This window comes from Sebastes fasciatus, chromosome 6 (assembly GCF_043250625.1).
Source record: "Sebastes fasciatus isolate fSebFas1 chromosome 6, fSebFas1.pri, whole genome shotgun sequence".
Classification (NCBI taxonomy): Eukaryota; Metazoa; Chordata; class Actinopteri; order Perciformes; family Sebastidae; genus Sebastes; species Sebastes fasciatus.
The window spans coordinates 3,727,254-3,743,885 of record NC_133800.1 but is presented as its reverse complement, the minus strand read 5'-3'; the positions used below and the strand labels follow the sequence as shown (position 1 = coordinate 3,743,885).

At 41.9% G+C, this 16,632-nt stretch overlaps 1 protein-coding gene across 1 annotated transcript; it reads left to right on the top strand.

Annotated features, from left to right (window-relative positions):
- The first annotated feature begins 160 nt into the window (after positions 1-160).
- On the top strand, positions 161-14,409 carry gucd1 (guanylyl cyclase domain containing 1). Its single transcript, XM_074637183.1, has 6 exons — positions 161-559; positions 670-754; positions 2,105-2,270; positions 2,370-2,461; positions 2,570-2,811; positions 13,257-14,409. The coding sequence occupies exons 1-6, from the start codon at positions 553-555 to the stop codon at positions 13,346-13,348; spliced, it is 684 nt and encodes a 227-aa protein (XP_074493284.1). The 5' UTR covers positions 161-552; the 3' UTR covers positions 13,349-14,409.
- Positions 14,410-16,632: the final 2,223 nt, after the last annotated feature.

Below are 16,632 nucleotides of genomic sequence, written 5' to 3'. Positions count from 1 at the left end.
ACAAGAAGCTTCTTCTCAGTCAAGGCCTATAGAAAGAAGGCTAGATCACGCGTCATATCTAAGGGGTATAGCACATGCGCAGTAAAATCTCGCCGAAGTTGAGCCAATCGAAACGCACGACCGCAGCTTCAGTTACACTGCGCATGCGTCATACCCCACATCCAAGACTAGTGACCTAGCCTCCTTTCCATAGGCCTTGTTCTCAGTCTGCTAGCAAACAACAGAGCAGTGGAGCAGAGCCTCTTGCATAGAGGCATCGTCACAACAACTTTGTAAAGAAAAAAAATGTTTCTTACTTGCATCCCCTGTTAGTTTAGTTCACTAATAAGTGTATGTGGAGCAGCGGTGAGCGTGGAGGAGCTCGTCTCGGACCTGGAGCACACTAGTTAGCATCAGCACTGTTAGCCTCACAGCTAACCTGCAGCTGGTCTCTGTAGCTAGCTTCCATGAATGAAGCAACCCGACCCCGGCTGCTAACATGCTGTAAACACCACTGAGCAGCTGGTCTGCAGTTAGCTAGTCGGCCGCTCGTCTAAGAAGGAATCCAACAGAATGACAGGTGAGTGACACACCTGATGATGCTAGCTTAGCTTAGCGTTGTTGTTCTGATAGCAGCCTCAGTTTACATGTTAAAGAGTAACTAATGATGACCACCATGGGTTTCCTCAGAGGATGCCGTCCTGCTGAATGTGCCTGTGATTCGGCAGCTGTACCACTGGGACTGTGGCTTAGCCTGCTCCAGGATGGTCCTCAAGTAAGTGATCACTAAAGTTCTAAAAGCTTCTAAAATCATCATCGTTTTTGCATAATGCCATAACAATGTAATAATGTCATGATGTAATGCTCTGAATAACTACTGTCATCACCATACAGATGGTGTTGAAGTTGTACTAACTTGTAACATGATTGTAACATGTATGGTGAAAGCTCAATCAATATTAGTGATCATGAGCTACTCTCTCTAAAAGCCAGAAGAAGGGAAGTAAGTCTCAACCTTTTGATGTCATCAGGTTTTACGTCTGGAGCTGCTCCATAGGTAATGAATGGGAGACTGATTTTGTGGACCCACAGAATATTTGTTTTCTTTTTTTATACCCAAATGAGTTTTATTCTATAGTAGTGCTCTCAGTTGTGAAACAGAAAATGTACCCATATATTCAGGACACCCCCCTGGGTGCTCTCAGTGCTCTCAGTGTCATCTAGAACATCTTTCTCTATTCATTGTCTATAGAGGAGATCCACAATTTATACATCAGACCGGCACATACGGGTACTTCGTAAAAAGTCAAAGCCGCGCCCCCTTTTGGGGGAAAGAAAACCGACGATCTCCTAGACTTCAATGCAATTTGATGAATGTTTGGATTGTAATTCTGACAAATTTGTATGCATTCATCTGTTGTTATACAAACATTTGTTTCATACACGTCTAATAATTATTTTGTGACCTTGCCTGAACCTGAGCGTTCGCGATACCTTAATAAATTAAGCCCTTCAGTCTTCCCCCGTCCAACACAATGGCCAGATATTGCTTATCCAGACTTCTCTACATATTTGATTGAATCCCGTTCTGCTAAGTGTTGTCTGTAAATAACCAACGTGTTAAAAGCCAACAGTTTGATCTATAGGCTGAGATTTAGTTGGAGATGACAGTCTGATGCAGCTATAACGTTAATGTATGACTGTATTACTGCAGCAGAGGAACAAATCGGAGATCAGCGTTTTTGGATTTATTGTTGGTGCTACCAACTACACAGCAACTCTTCTTCGGCGTAGCGTTATTACTATTTACCGGTTTGTTTAAAGTAGAAGTTTGGAGACATGTTTCAACTTCTTCTGTTTACTCTGTTACCGTCTACGAGGGACACAAGATTGTTTTCCCCCAAAAGGGGGCGTGGTCATGCGAGCCCACTCTGGATGACATATTGCTGGTCTGATGTATACCCTATATGACATTTCAAGTTTGAGTTTTAGCACTGTAGTTTTGGGATTTGGGAGAGAGTTGTTCGTGTTTACTAATATTTTTTGGACTGTCTTAGACCAAAGGAATAACGTGTATGAATTTTGACAATGGGCGTAATTCCCCTTTAACTGTCCAATCTCGCAGGTACCTCCATCCAGTCAGTGATGAGGAGTTTCAGAGAGCATGCTGGGATCTCAAGCTGACAGAAAGTGTGTGGACTATTGACCTGGCCTACCTCATGTGCCATTTAGGAATCAAACACTGCTTTTGCACGCAGACTCTGGGTGTTGATAAGGGCTTCAGGAATCAGGTACTTTGCTGAGTCTAAGCTGTCAGTACTGTCCAACCAGTTTTGATTGTTTTTAGTTTTCTGTGTGTGACAGTGTCTTTGTTGTCTTTTGGTATGCAGTCCTTCTACAAGAAACACTTTGATACAGAAGAAGACAGAGTGAATGAGCTCTTCCTCAAAGCAGAGAGCAATAGTGTGGTGGTGAAGAAATGGTGAGTTTTCTGTTAATAAATAATATTCATTTGGACAAGCCACCAGCTTTTGCCTTACACAAAGTAAACCTAACACCTGACATGTATTTTGTGGATGTTTTCTCATAGCTCTGTGACGGTTCAGGAAATCCAGTCTCATCTCGAGCAGGGCCACGTTGCTATAGTGCTGGTCAACGCCGTGGTCTTGACATGTGAACTCTGCTCCTCGCCCGTCAAGTACTGCTGCTTCCTGCCTGTGGGCCAGAAGTGTTTCTGCAGGAAGCCGGAGTACCAGGGTCATTTTGTGGTAATGTGCGGCTTCAACAGGACCACTGGCTGTGTTTTCTACAACAACCCTGCGTATTCTGACCGTGAGTAATGTCATTTGTTCAAAGCACAAGCAGAATGTGGCATAACTGTATTTGAAAATTCAGAAAACAGTTACAGTATCAATGGGTTGCAGCGGAAAACTGTCTTTCTGAAAACAGTCTAAAATAGATTTAATGTCAGAGATTTTAAATATAATGCCAAGAGATGGTGTCAGAAGTTACATCAGGACTCGGATCCCCTGTTGCTCTTTTTGCCACCATAAGGGATTTAGTTCCTTTTAGGTAAAAATAGAGCTGGAAAAATTAGTGGATGAATCGACACGTTGATTTATAGAAAATAATCACCAACACTTCTGATACTCGTTTAATTGTAAGAGTCATTTCTCAAGCAAAAATGTCCAACGTGCAGTTTTCCAGCTTCTCAAATGTAAGGATTTGCGGCTTTTCATAATTAATAATAATTAGATAACAGTTTGACTTTGGGACTGTTGGTCAGACAAAACGTGAAATATGAAGTCTTCACCCCTGGGCTCTGACAACTTGACTAAGCCGATAAATAAAAAAAAAAAAATCAAACATTTATGAAAATGATTGTTAATTGTAGCCTTAGATTAAAGGACCAGTGTGTAGCATTTAGGGGGATCTATTGGCAGAAATGGAATATAATATTAATAAGTAAACAAGTAAGTAAACACATGGCTAATACAGCCGACGTTGTGATGTAATATTACATGAATGTCAGTAGTAATATCCTACATATTCGTGAATTCGGGTACATTTTTATTAACATCTAAATAAAAGGTTATTGTACCAGCGGTCCCTGGGGATCTCCATGCCGCAGACAACGCCGCCTTTTCCAGACAACAGCGGCGTACAGAGCTTCAGAGAGACGACAGTATTATTGTAGGAGCCAAATATTGAGAAAGGAGTAGTTGAATTCCTTATTATAAGAGAAACATTATGTTGATAGTAATTGGTATTTTTGCCCCATGTGGCCAACCACAGCATTGAATTGTTTATAAATTTGGCACCAGCTGTTGCCGTCATCCTGTTGCCGTCATCCTGTTGCCGTCATCCTGTTGCTGTCTTCCTGATTTAGTATCAGCTGTGGAGAGCGCAGCTGTTTAAGGACGCCAAGAGCCGAAATAGTTTTTTAACGGGCTTTAATATAGTTTGTTCATTTCAATAAGACAAAGTTTAAGTTAATCTTTTTTCTTTACTTTGGGTTGCCGCGGAATATCCTGTTTTGGGTTGTTTGGGTTGGTTTATGTAGTTTAACACACACGCACACACACACACAAAGGCTGCAAATCAATCATATGCATCCAATGACAGAAAGGACATCTAACCGTGAGTAAACCCATGAATGAGCGCAACTTTATTTAGTAGATGCGTTGTTGACACGTTTTCTTGGCGAAAGAAATATGGCTTAGAATAGAAATTAGAAGGAAGCTATAATATTAGTTAAAAAACTTTCAAATGTGCGACGTAGTGGAACGAAAAAAGGAAATTACATCGGGATGGAAGGAGTGTGAGATCGGGAAAACAGCGTGAAAGAAGATGAAGAAATGTTTGTGATGAGCTGCATGGTGTAGCCTGTTAGTATGGCTGAAGAGGATGAATTACACGGACCTGAAAGTGTTCAGGCGGTGCGCGCAAAGCGCGAGAGAAAACTCACCTTAAAAGCCGCAGAAGCTGCTTTATTTAAACAGAAAAACGCAAGAAGAGCGGCGCTGGCAAAGTTGACGAGCAAAATTAATGTATTAGAGCCACTTCTTGGCACGTATGACAACCTGAGTGATGTCAAACGTTATGCGAGTGTATTTTGCAAGTTGTTAACTGCGTTTGCTGCGCTGCATCAGACGGTACAAGAATTATTGCCTGATGATGAGAAGGAGCGTGATCATAGATATTGGTATTTACCAAAACATGCTAATAACAAAGATTTCAAAAGAAAGGTGGAAAAATGGATTGAACGTGCTCCTCCTGTGGAAAATATAATGCAGTCTCCTGAAAGTGAGAAAGAAAATGAAAATGCTTCAGTTACATCAAAAGGCAGCAAAGCATCCACTAGCTCCTCAATACACAGAGAAGCAGAGGCCAAGAAAGCTGAGTTGCTTGCACGTGCTGCTGCATTAGAAAAGAAAGTAGAATTGGAAAAAGAAGAACTTGACTTGAAAGCAAAAAAGGAACGCCTGTCTATTGACACGGATATTGCTGTCGCTGAAGCAAGAATTCAAGCAATGAACATAATGGATAATGAATTGCAGCAGTTTCCCATTGCAACAGCTGAAGATAAAATGAATGAATATTTTGAATCTGCTCAGCTGGCTTCATTCCCACCTATAGAAAGGACAGATATGGAATCTGAGGATGATGATGATGATGATGATGATGATGATGATGATGACGATGACGATGAAGATGATGACAATCCTGATGATGATGGAGATGATTCAGAAGAGGAGGATGAATATAAATGGGAGTCTTTAAAGGGCAAAGGATCTAAAATTTCAGCAAAGTCGAAAGGAACTAAAAATGTCACAAATTATTTACCTGTTGAACAAAAGAGAGACACTTATACAAGACGAGACATGGATGGATACCGCACTGTATCTAACAAACGCTCATCATTTAAAGGTGCCAGAAACAGTTTGGTTGGTGTCATGCAGAAACAAAACATGATAACAGACATGCTAATAAATGAACAGAGACTTGCAGCCTTACCATCTAGAGAAATTCCTGTGTTTAAAGGAGACCCGCTTAAATATATTAACTTTATGAGGACATTTGAACAGTGCATTGAAGAGAGAACAAGCAGTAACCAAGACAGACTGCTCTTTTTGGAACAGTTCACTGAAGGACAAGCAAAGTCACTTGTTAAAAGCTGTCAACACATGGAAACAGGAAAAGGCTACAAAGAAGCTAAAAGGCTGTTACAAAAACATTATGGCAACGAAATCCTCATCGCTCATGCATATCAGGAGAAAGCTCTCAATTGGAGTCCTATAAAGGCGGAGGACAGCAAAGCTTTGCATTCATATTCACTGTTCTTACGTGGCTGCTGTAATGCCATGGTAAACATCAATGCTCTAAAGGAAATGAATCATGCTACCAACATGAAGTGTGTGGTAGCAAAGCTCCCATATAAGCTACGGGAGAGATGGAGGACAACAGCTTATGACCACTATGAACGCAGCAATAAAAGGGCCCAGTTCCGACAACTGGTTGAGTTTGTTGAAAGACATGCAAATATCGCTATGGATCCATTGTTTGGTGATTTGCAAGATGGTTTATCCAAAAGGGACAGTAAAGTAACCAAGGACTCTAAGCCGAGAATTGCTCCAGCTTATAAAAGAAGTAGCTTCGTCACCATAGCAACTTCAAACAACTCAGTTCTCGCTCCCAAGTCAAACACTCCTGCGAGTCCTCACAGCTTAACACCAGTTCTACAGCCTTGTCCATACTGCAATGCAAATCATGGATTAGAAACATGCATGAATTTTGGAAAAATAAGTCATGCTGACAAGATCTCCTTCCTTAAAGGAAAAGGCATATGTTTTGGCTGTCTCACCAGAGGGCATCTTAGTAGAAACTGTCAGAAAAGATTGATCTGCAAAGAGTGTACTCTCAGGCATCCAACAGTCCTACATATGCAAAGACGGACATTTGAAAATCCAGTAAAGACAGAGAAAGCATCTGTAAGTGCACTAGTCTCTTTGGACTCCAATGCTTGCACGGGGGCCGGTAACACTCAATTAGTCCCACTTTCTGTGATACCTGTTCAAGTAAAGGCATTAAATTCAAATCTGATAATACAGACACATGCATTCTTGGATCAAGGAAGCTCTGCAACCTTCTGCACTGAAGCCCTTAGACAGCAGTTACAAGTCCAAGGAAAGAAAACAAGAATCCTGTTGCGCACTATGGGTCAACAGAAAATAGTGGGAAGCAGTGTGCTCAAAGGCCTTGAAGTGAGCGGTCTTGATGGAGAGGAATTTTTACAGCTCCCTGAGACATACACTCAGGATGAAATTCCAGTCACGAAAGAGCATGTAATCACTGATGACATGATCAAAAAATGGCCCTACCTAAAAGAGGTCCATATACCACACATTGATGCAGACATTGGGCTACTCATAGGAATGAATGCACCAAAGCTTCTAGAACCACAGCAAGTTATCAACAGCCAAGGCGATGGGCCCTATGCCGTCAGAACCGCCTTAGGATGGGTGGTAAATGGCCTTTTGGATAACCCTGCTAATGAAAATAATCCAGTCATCTATGCTAATCGCATTTCAGTATCTAACCTGAGTGATTTGCTATTACAGCAGTATAACCATGACTTCCCTGAAAAAGCCTATGAAGAAAAAAATGAGATGTCGGTGGAGGACAAAAGATTCATGGGGATAATGGAAAGGGCTGAAAACAAGGATGGACACTATCAGCTACCATTGCCCTTTAAAAAGGACGAAGTTAAAGTGCCTGATAATCGTCAAGTGGTCCAGCAGCGTGCATCATGCCTGAAACGAAAGTTACAAAAGGATACAAAGTTAAAAGAAGAATACACCGCCTTCCTGCAAGGGGTCATAGAAAAAGGTCATGCTGAAGCTGTACCAAGGTCGGAGCTTAAAGGTCACATATTATACTCCATTTAAACTAGTTATTATAGGTCTCAGACACCTCCAAACCATGTCTCTGAAGTTTTTTTTTCAAAAAAACAATCAGATCATGCATTCCAGCATGTCTCTATAACCTCTGTTTCAGCCCATTTCCAAAAGTGCTGATTTCTGTGTCTGTAGCCTCTGTCTCCTCCCACTCTGCTCTGATTGGTCAGCGTTTTCTGTCAATCAAACGTCCTCAACAACACAGCGTCACCCTCCCCGCCCCCCTCGCGGCCTGAGAGCAGGGAGAGAGAGGAGCTAGAATAGAGCTTATAAACCACTTTAAAGTTTATAAACCAGAAACTTCACCCAGCGCACGTTACCGGAGGAATCTGATCAGAAATCGGCGACACATGATGAACATCTGCGGTCCAGATTCCAGGTTTTCCTGACGGTTTCTCTCAGGTAAATAATACTATTTATATCTCTGTTAGTTAACTCAGTGTTTACCTCATGCATCAACTCTGTAAACCGTAAACATACACTCTGTTTTACGTCTGTCTTTACAGATCCATCTGTGAGAAATGACCGACAGAATCATCCCAGAGGAGAGCAGACAGCTGTGGGCAGATGGGAGATACAGAGCTAACCCGTTAGCATGTAGCTACATGCTAACGGGTTAGCTACATGCTACCGCTATGACACGGTGTGTAAACACAGCGACCATCAGGGTGGAAAATAGAAGATGTGAAACAGTAGTCAGTTCATTATTTCTGCTAAAAGATAAATGTATGGAAGATCAGAGTAATGGTATATTATTTACAGTAGTAGCTGTCTCTGTGTTACCATGACTACAGACCACCCGAGCTTAGCTTACCATAGTTTACCAGAGCTGAAGACTTTCTCCTGTACCATGTTAACATAACTGCAGGTGGGATGATTACAAATGCTGTGAATAATTAATATTGTCATCTGTCTACTCAAATAAAGTTTGACTGTGAAACAGAAATGTGTTGTGTTGCTTACAAGTCACTATTTACTACCTGTACTCTTCTACATGCATGACATCAAATATATATAATATATAAATATCATCTGTTTAAACAGTGTAATTACATAAAGCCTTTGTGAAAGAACATGTTATATTTAGATGATGGGAGTACATGAAGCCTGTTCTGCTGGTTCTTGCAGACTAACTGTAGGAGCTACTTTGCTCAAGTTCGGTTGAGGAGAAGAGACAGTGACGCGCTGTGGGGCGGGGTCAGCTACTGAAGGTTCTCTCTGGTTCGACCAGGAAACCCTCACGTGGCTTGCATTCTCTAACGACGTCAGAATACAAGGAAAAAAGCGAATTTTTTTTCTGCACCCATTTCCGGACAAACGGAGGAGGAGAAAAAGAGAGAGGATGGTCTTTTATGATACTATGGTGGCCTGTAGACACACTGGGGACAGATATTGATGTTTAAAAGACGTGGAAAAGTGCATTTTGCATAATAGGTGACCTTTAAAAGAAACGATGGAAAGGTGTGGTATGTACCACACCATGGCGTATACCATCCCAAGAAGGAAAAAATCCGTGTTGTGTTTGACTGCTCCGCCTCTTTCAATGGATTCTCACTGAATAATGAGCTCATTCAAGGTCCAAACTTAACCAGCACCCTCATAGGTGTCTTGTTACGTTTCAGGAAGGACCCTGTTGCTATGATGGCTGACATAGAAGGTATGTTCCATCAAGTTAGAGTCACACCAACAGACAAAGACTTCCTGCGCTTTCTATGGTGGCCAGGAGGTGATTTCCACCAAAGCCTTGAGGAGTACAGGATGACAGTCCATTTGTTTGGAGCTACGTCATCTTCAAGCTGTGCTAGCTACGCACTCAAAAAAGTTGCAGAGGACAACAAGGATAAATTCTCTGCTGAGGCCATCGGCACTGTAATGGACAACTTCTACGTTGATGATTGTCTTAAGTCCGTGTCCACAGAAAGACAAGCAATAGCACTCTGTAAAGAACTCTGCAGACTCTGTGCACAAGGTGGATTCCATCTCACAAAATGGGTGAGTAACAGCAGAGATGTTTTGGCTTCTATACCCAAAGAAGACAGAGCAAAAGAAATAAAGAGCTTGGACTTAGACTCAGAAGACCTTCCCATTGAACGAGCTCTTGGAATCCAGTGGTCAGTGGAAGATGACAAGTTCACATTCAAGGTTGCACTTAAGCAGCAAGCCTGTACTAGAAGAGGCATTTTGTCGGTCGTAAGCTCTGTTTACGACCCTCTTGGATTTATAGCACCATTCATCTTCACTGCAAAGCTAATCTTGCAAGAGCTCTGCAAGCTAAAATATGGATGGGACGAAAAGGTCCCAGATGGTTTCATTCAACCATGGCAAAGGTGGCTTGCAGATCTTCATACGGTTGAGAACTTCAGCATTAGCAGATGCATTAAACCACCAAGCTTCGACAAGATAAAATGGGCACAATTGCACCATTTTTGTGACGCGAGTGAGCTTGGCTATGGAACAGTGTCCTACCTGCGGCTCACCAACACACAAGATCAAGTGCATGTAGCATTTGTGATGGGAAAAGCCAGAGTAGCGCCCCTCAAGCAGATTACCATACCACGGATGGAGTTGACTGCAGCCATGTTAGCAGTACGTATGGAGAGGATGTTAACCTCAGAGCTACATCTGCAGCTAGAAAGATCAGTGTTTTGGACTGACAGTACTGCAGTCTTGAAGTATATTAAAAATGAGACCAAAAGATTCCAGACATTTGTGGCCAATCGAATTAGTGCCATCAGAGAAGTGTCAGATGTCAAGCAGTGGAGATACATCAACACTAAAGACAACCCGGCAGACTTTGCCTCTAGAGGTCTAACTGCTGAAGCCCTCATAAGATCAGATCTTTGGAAGAATGGACCGGTCTTTCTCCAAAGAGCAGAGCAGGAGTGGCCCATCTTGACAACTGAACTAACTTCGATTTGTCCAAATGACCCTGAGCTAAAGAAGGAACGAGTAATTGTCAATACAATAATGAAAGAACAACACAACAGCACTAGTTCTCTGATTCATTACTTCTCATCTTGGCACCGACTTACAAAGTCAGTCGCCTGGCTTCTAAAACTCAAGAAACTGCTTCGAGACCTGCATGTGAAAAGAAAAGAAGTTGTTGAAACAGTCCAGTCACAGGAAGCAAGCCAAGCAAAATGGAATGGACTAATTAAGGAAAAGATGGACAAGTTTAAAAGCTCCATAACCAATGTCAGTCTCTCAGTGGATGACATAAGCGGTGCTGAAAAAGCTATTGCATGCTTCTGTCAGCAACAAGGCTTTCAAAATGAGATTGCAAGATTAAAGAAGGGCCTCACAGTAAGAAAGGATAGCCCCATCTTTAACTTAGACCCCAGATTGGAGAATAGCCTGCTCAGACTGGGCGGAAGACTAAGCAGGTCGGCTATGCCAGAGGAAACAAAGCATCCAATAATCCTGCCGAAGGATCATCATGTTTCCAAGCTGTTGCTCAAACACATCCATGACCAAGTAGGCCACAGTGGAAGAAACATCATGTTATCTCAGTTAAGACGGAAATATTGGATCCCTTGTGCGAACACCCTCGCTAGAAAGGTTATATTAGAGTGCGTAACATGCAGACGTCTTCATTCAGCTCTAGGTGAGCAAAAAATGGCAGATTTACCCAGAGACCGCCTGACACCTGAGTTACCTCCCTTCACACTTGTTGGTGTAGACTACTTCGGACCAATAGAAGTCAAGAGAGGCCGAAGCCTAGTAAAAAGATATGGAGTAATCTTCACATGTCTGTCCTGTAGAGCTGTTCACTTAGAAGTGGCCCACTCCCTTGACACCAGTTCATGTATAAATGCATTCAGACGCTTCATTTGCAGGAGAGGGCAGGTTAAGGAAATCAGATCAGACAACGGCACAAATCTTGTTGCTACTGAGAGAGAGTTGAGAGAAGCACTCCAAGCTTGGAACCTAAATAAGATCAAAGATGCTCTCTTGCAAAGAGGAGTAAAATGGACATTCAACCCACCTGCGGGTTCACACCATGGTGGGGTGTGGGAAAGATTGATTCGTTCAATCAAGAGGATCCTTCTGTCAGTCACAAAACAGCAGACTCTTGATGACGAAAGCTTGGAAACAGTCATGTGTGAAGTTGAGGCCATACTTAACAGTCGCCCTTTAACAACAACCTGCAGTGACCCAAATGACTTGGAACCCCTTACACCCAATCATCTGTTGCAGCTCAAGGTGCAACCCATTCTCCCACCTGGATTGTTCCAAAGGGAAGATCTATATGCCAAGCGCAGATGGAGACAAATCCAGTACATTTCAAACCTCTTTTGGACTCGATGGATAAAAGAATACCTTCCTCTGATGCAAGCAAGGCAGAAGTGGAATCGCACCAAGAGAAACTTCAGAACAGGAGATATTGTAGTGGTGGCGGACAGTAATGCCCCTAGAGGCTCATGGATCTTGGGTAGAATCATAGAAGCAAAGGCTGACTCAAGAGGACATGTCAGGAGTGTACTGCTGAAGACAAAGACCAGCACTCTACAGCGGCCAATCAGCAAGATATGCCTTTTAGTAGAAACTTCAGATTAAATCGAGATTTCAAGTGCACTCAAACACATAACACAGTTATGAGGTAGTACGATAAGAAACATATTTATTTATTTTTAGTTTGGCTCCATTTTTTTGTTTAGTTGAATTGTTACGTTTTGCACTTAGAACAATAGGGGCCGGTATGTAGGAGCCAAATATTGAGAAAGGAGTAGTTGAATTCCTTATTATAAGAGAAACATTACATTGATAGTAATTGGTATTTTTGCCCCATGTGGCCAACCACAGCATTGAATTGTTTATAAATTTGGCACCAGCTGTTGCCGTCATCCTGTTGCCATCATCCTGATTTAGTATCAGCTGTGGAGAGCGCAGCTGTTTAAGGACGCCAAGAGCCGAAATAGTTTTTTAACGGGCTTTAATATAGTTTGTTCATTTCAATAAGACAAAGTTTAAGTTAATCTTTTTTCTTTACTTTGGGTTGCCGCGGCATATCCTGTTTTGGGTTGTTTGGGTTGGTTTATGTAGTTTAACACACACGCACACACACACACAAAGGCTGCAAATCAATCATATGCATCCAATGACAGAAAGGACATCTAACCGTGAGTAAACCCATGAATGAGCGCAACTTTATTTAGTAGATGCCTTGTTGACACGTTTTCTTGGCGAAAGAAATATGGCTTAGAATAGAAATTAGAAGGAAGCCATAATAATTATAATAATGCACTTTGCGTGCCCAGTCTGATAGTCTCTAGATATGTAGCCTATAGATAAGATATATTTTAATAAAGAACAGTTGTACCGATAGAATACAGTAGAACACAGAAGCCGCTTCCATGCCGCGAGGCAGATAACGGCTCGCGTCTGCCTGTCTATTAACATGAGGAACGCAGAGATCCCGCAGATCCAAGCATGACATCAGATGAGTATGCGGTCCTTAATGTGATCCAGGACACATTCGCGTACACACTGCTAAAAGAATGTGGCCATATGTCGCCCAGACCACCTCAGAATGTGGTCTGAGCATTCGGATCTCAATGCGTCTTGAGTGCGTTCACAAGCTGTGAAGCTTGTCAATCTGTCCACTTGTGATCGGATCACTCATGACGCATGTTAATGCCAGGTCTGAACAAGGCCATTGTGACACGGGAGGACACACAGACAGATGCTGCCACGCTGCTAGAGGGGCTAACAATGGGAGAAAGACAATTAGCTGATTCTTGAACTACTATAATCCTCTAACTGCTACTGTAGTAACAAGTTATATGTGTGTGTGTGTGTCTGTGTGTGTGTGTGATTCAGGAGTGTGCTGCACCAGCATCAGTAACTTTGAGGAGGCTCGGCGGAGCTATGGGACAGACGAAGATATCCTGTTGATCTTTAAGGAGAGTTGATGGACGTCGATGATGGGTTTGGATTTCACTCTTCCTCAGCTCATCGTTGTAGTGACCTGATGCTTGCCTGGTGGACAGTCTTGGACTAGCGGCTCCCCCCGTTGTCGCAGATCGCCAGGGCCGTCCTCTCCGGTGCTAATAAGCCCAACTGCTCACATGACTGCTGCACATTCGCCGCTCTTATTCCCTCTTCACACAGTCAATACCACTCGATCACTGAAGGATTAACAGCCGGGAGTTTCAATAAGTTTGTTTTTTTTAATCCACTTCTTTGAGATTAGTCCAAATGAATTTTACCGTGTCTTTATTGAATTTTAATGACCGATATTGGAGCTATTGAAATCTCACGCTGTGAGTAATTCAGACTTGTTGAAACTACAGTGGATGAAATGTGGGAATCATGACACAGAATAGGAATTACCCGGAAATAGTGTGCACATAATTCAGGGCAGATAATGACAACGTTTTAGTATATCCAATTTATTTGCCCTGTCCAGTGTTGACGTCCTGAAGAGCATCACCTCCACTTGCCTTTAAAAAAAAAAAATCCTCCTAACTCACCTCTCCGTCGCTTTTTATTCTGATGATTCTATCAACAGGGAATACAGGAAGTAGTTGTGTTTTGAGAGCCTCAGGTAATTAATGCCCTAAAGTGTGACATGTGCATTAAATGACAGCAAGTTCAATGCAATACTCCATAGTGTGTCTATGGAACTCAATCTGCCTGCAGAAGAACATGGACAATGGATTGGCATACTGACACTTGAACTCACCTGTTTCATTCACTTCACTGGGAAAAAAAACAGCTCAACGTGTTGTGTTTTAGTGTCATGGCGACATGCTGGATAGACGGATCCATCGGACGGTTGTCTTGACCGCGTGGCAGATCAAAGGTGTCATTTTGGACTCACGTTCTCTGTGGAAAGTGGTGAAGACTAGGTCATTTCCTCATGGTCACACTTTTATTCTTTAATTTAGGAATTATGTATTAAGTTTTTGCACTACACTTTTCAAAGCAGACATAATTATGTGTTATTTAAATAAAAAAAATATGAAATTGCTGTTCTTGAATCTATGAAGTGATTTTTTTCCTGGTTGTGCTTTTTGGTAATAACAAACGGCACTCTTTAAACCACAAACTTTATTTTTTTTATTAAACATAAAGCTGCATTTATTATATGCCAGGGGTTATAATATATATATATAGGCCAGAGATTTAGGGAATATAATCTGATCTACGCTCTCTTTTCATATGTGAGTTATTAATATGATATTAGCCAGCTAGTTAAGCCTCTGGCTTAATCGTGAACAACGTAATCTTAAACACCTGCACTCTCATTTTTTGAAGCTGAGGAACCAAATGTATCTTTCCTAAAGCATATTGTAATTATGAAATAACCTAAAATGTCCTATAGGTTATAAGCACTTTAATTAATTAAATACTAATAATAATGTATAATTGTCATAATAAAATGGTAGTAAATATTGTAATGTAAGGTCACCAAGCTGCAACAAAGGTGCAACAAAGCTAACTGGACAGAGGGATCTGTCATGCCAACTCAGTCCTGAGAGGACATTATCAGTACAAATAGCCTTGATGCTCTCATTTAAATTGATTATTATATCAATATTTTTCTATTGGTGCCTCCTAAGAAGACAATATTTCTCATATCTGAAAATAAGTTAATGTGGTATCCATCTTAAAAAGTCTAAAAGAAAAGTCATTATGCAGATAATTGTTAATGAACCTGCATTTCAGCAGGTTTGAGCTTAAAGAGATTGTTCCTCTCACTGATGAAAGGTTGAATTGATAAGTGATACAACTAGAGCTGTCAATCGATTAAAATATTTAATCGGGATTAATTGCATGAATGTCCGTAGTTAATCGCAAATTGTACGCACATTTTTTATCTTTTCAAAATGTACCTTAAAGGGACTATTTGTAACTTTCAGAAATGCTTAACAGCGACACCTGTGGCCGTGAAATCAACAAAAGTCAGCGTCGGGCTCGCGCTTGCTCGCTCTAAATATACCTGAACGAGCATCGCTCAAAACAGTGAGGCGACAAACGTCAGCTAAAACCACAATATCACTTTATATTTCAGGTGCTTGGCAGTAATGTTAGCTGACCAGACAAAGGAACATGATTTAGATCTGATCTTAGTGTAGGCTTTTACTGCCTCAGCGCAGGCTGATGCAGCGAGGCTCTGCAGCGTGTCTCCCTGCTCTCTCCGCCCGCAGCCGGAGAGAGCAGGGAGACACCGGCACCCGGTAGGTAACGAGACGATAACGTTACTAGCTGAGGAGCTCCGTCACTTCACAAGACACGGGAAACCTCTGTTGGTCTGAAGGAGCTGCAGCATTTATTTCTGCACAAACGTCCCCTGTACATTCACTAGATATTCTCAGAGCTAAACTAACCCTTCTGCAGTGTGGAGTGAGCTCGCGTTCACGTCCAGAGGTGGAGCGAGCTGAGTGAAGGCAGGCAGGCAGAGGAGGAGAGGCAGCGGCCACACGCGAACGCGCATATGCGAGCGCGCATGTGTGGCGACCCGCTACATTTATACTCTTAAAAAGTTACAAATAGTCCCTTTAAAGGGAGATTTGTCAATTAATACTCTTATCAACATGGGAGAGGAAAAATATGCCTCTTTATGCAAATGTATGTATATATTTATTATTGGAAATCAATTAACAACACAAAACAATGACGGATATTGTCCAGAAACCCTCACAGGTACTGCATTTAGCATAAAAAATATGCTCAAATCATAACATGGCAAACTGCAGCCCAACAGGCAACAACAGCTGTCAGTGTGTCAGTGTGCTGACCTGACTATGACTTGCCCCAAACTGCATGTGATTATCATAAAGTCGGCATGTCTGTAAAGGGGAGACTCGTGGGTACCCATATAACCCATTTACATTCACATATCTGGAGGTCAGAGGTCAAGGGACCCCTTTTGAAAATGGCCATGCCAGTTTTTCCTCGCCAAAATTTAGCGCAAGTTTGGAGCGTTATTTAGCCTGACCCGACAATCTATTATGACATGGTTGGTACCAACGGATTTCTTAGGTTTTTGTAGTTTCATATGATACTAGGATCTTCACTCTAGCTTTAAAACTGAGCCTGCTACACATTAAAAATCGCAGGTTGCGTTAATGCGTTAAAGAAGTGGTTAGTGCATTATCATCGTGTTAACTTTGACAGCCCGAAAAAAAACACACCCTTGTTCAATTCAATATACTAAGCTGCTACAGCCTGACATGGTCTGGTTTGACCT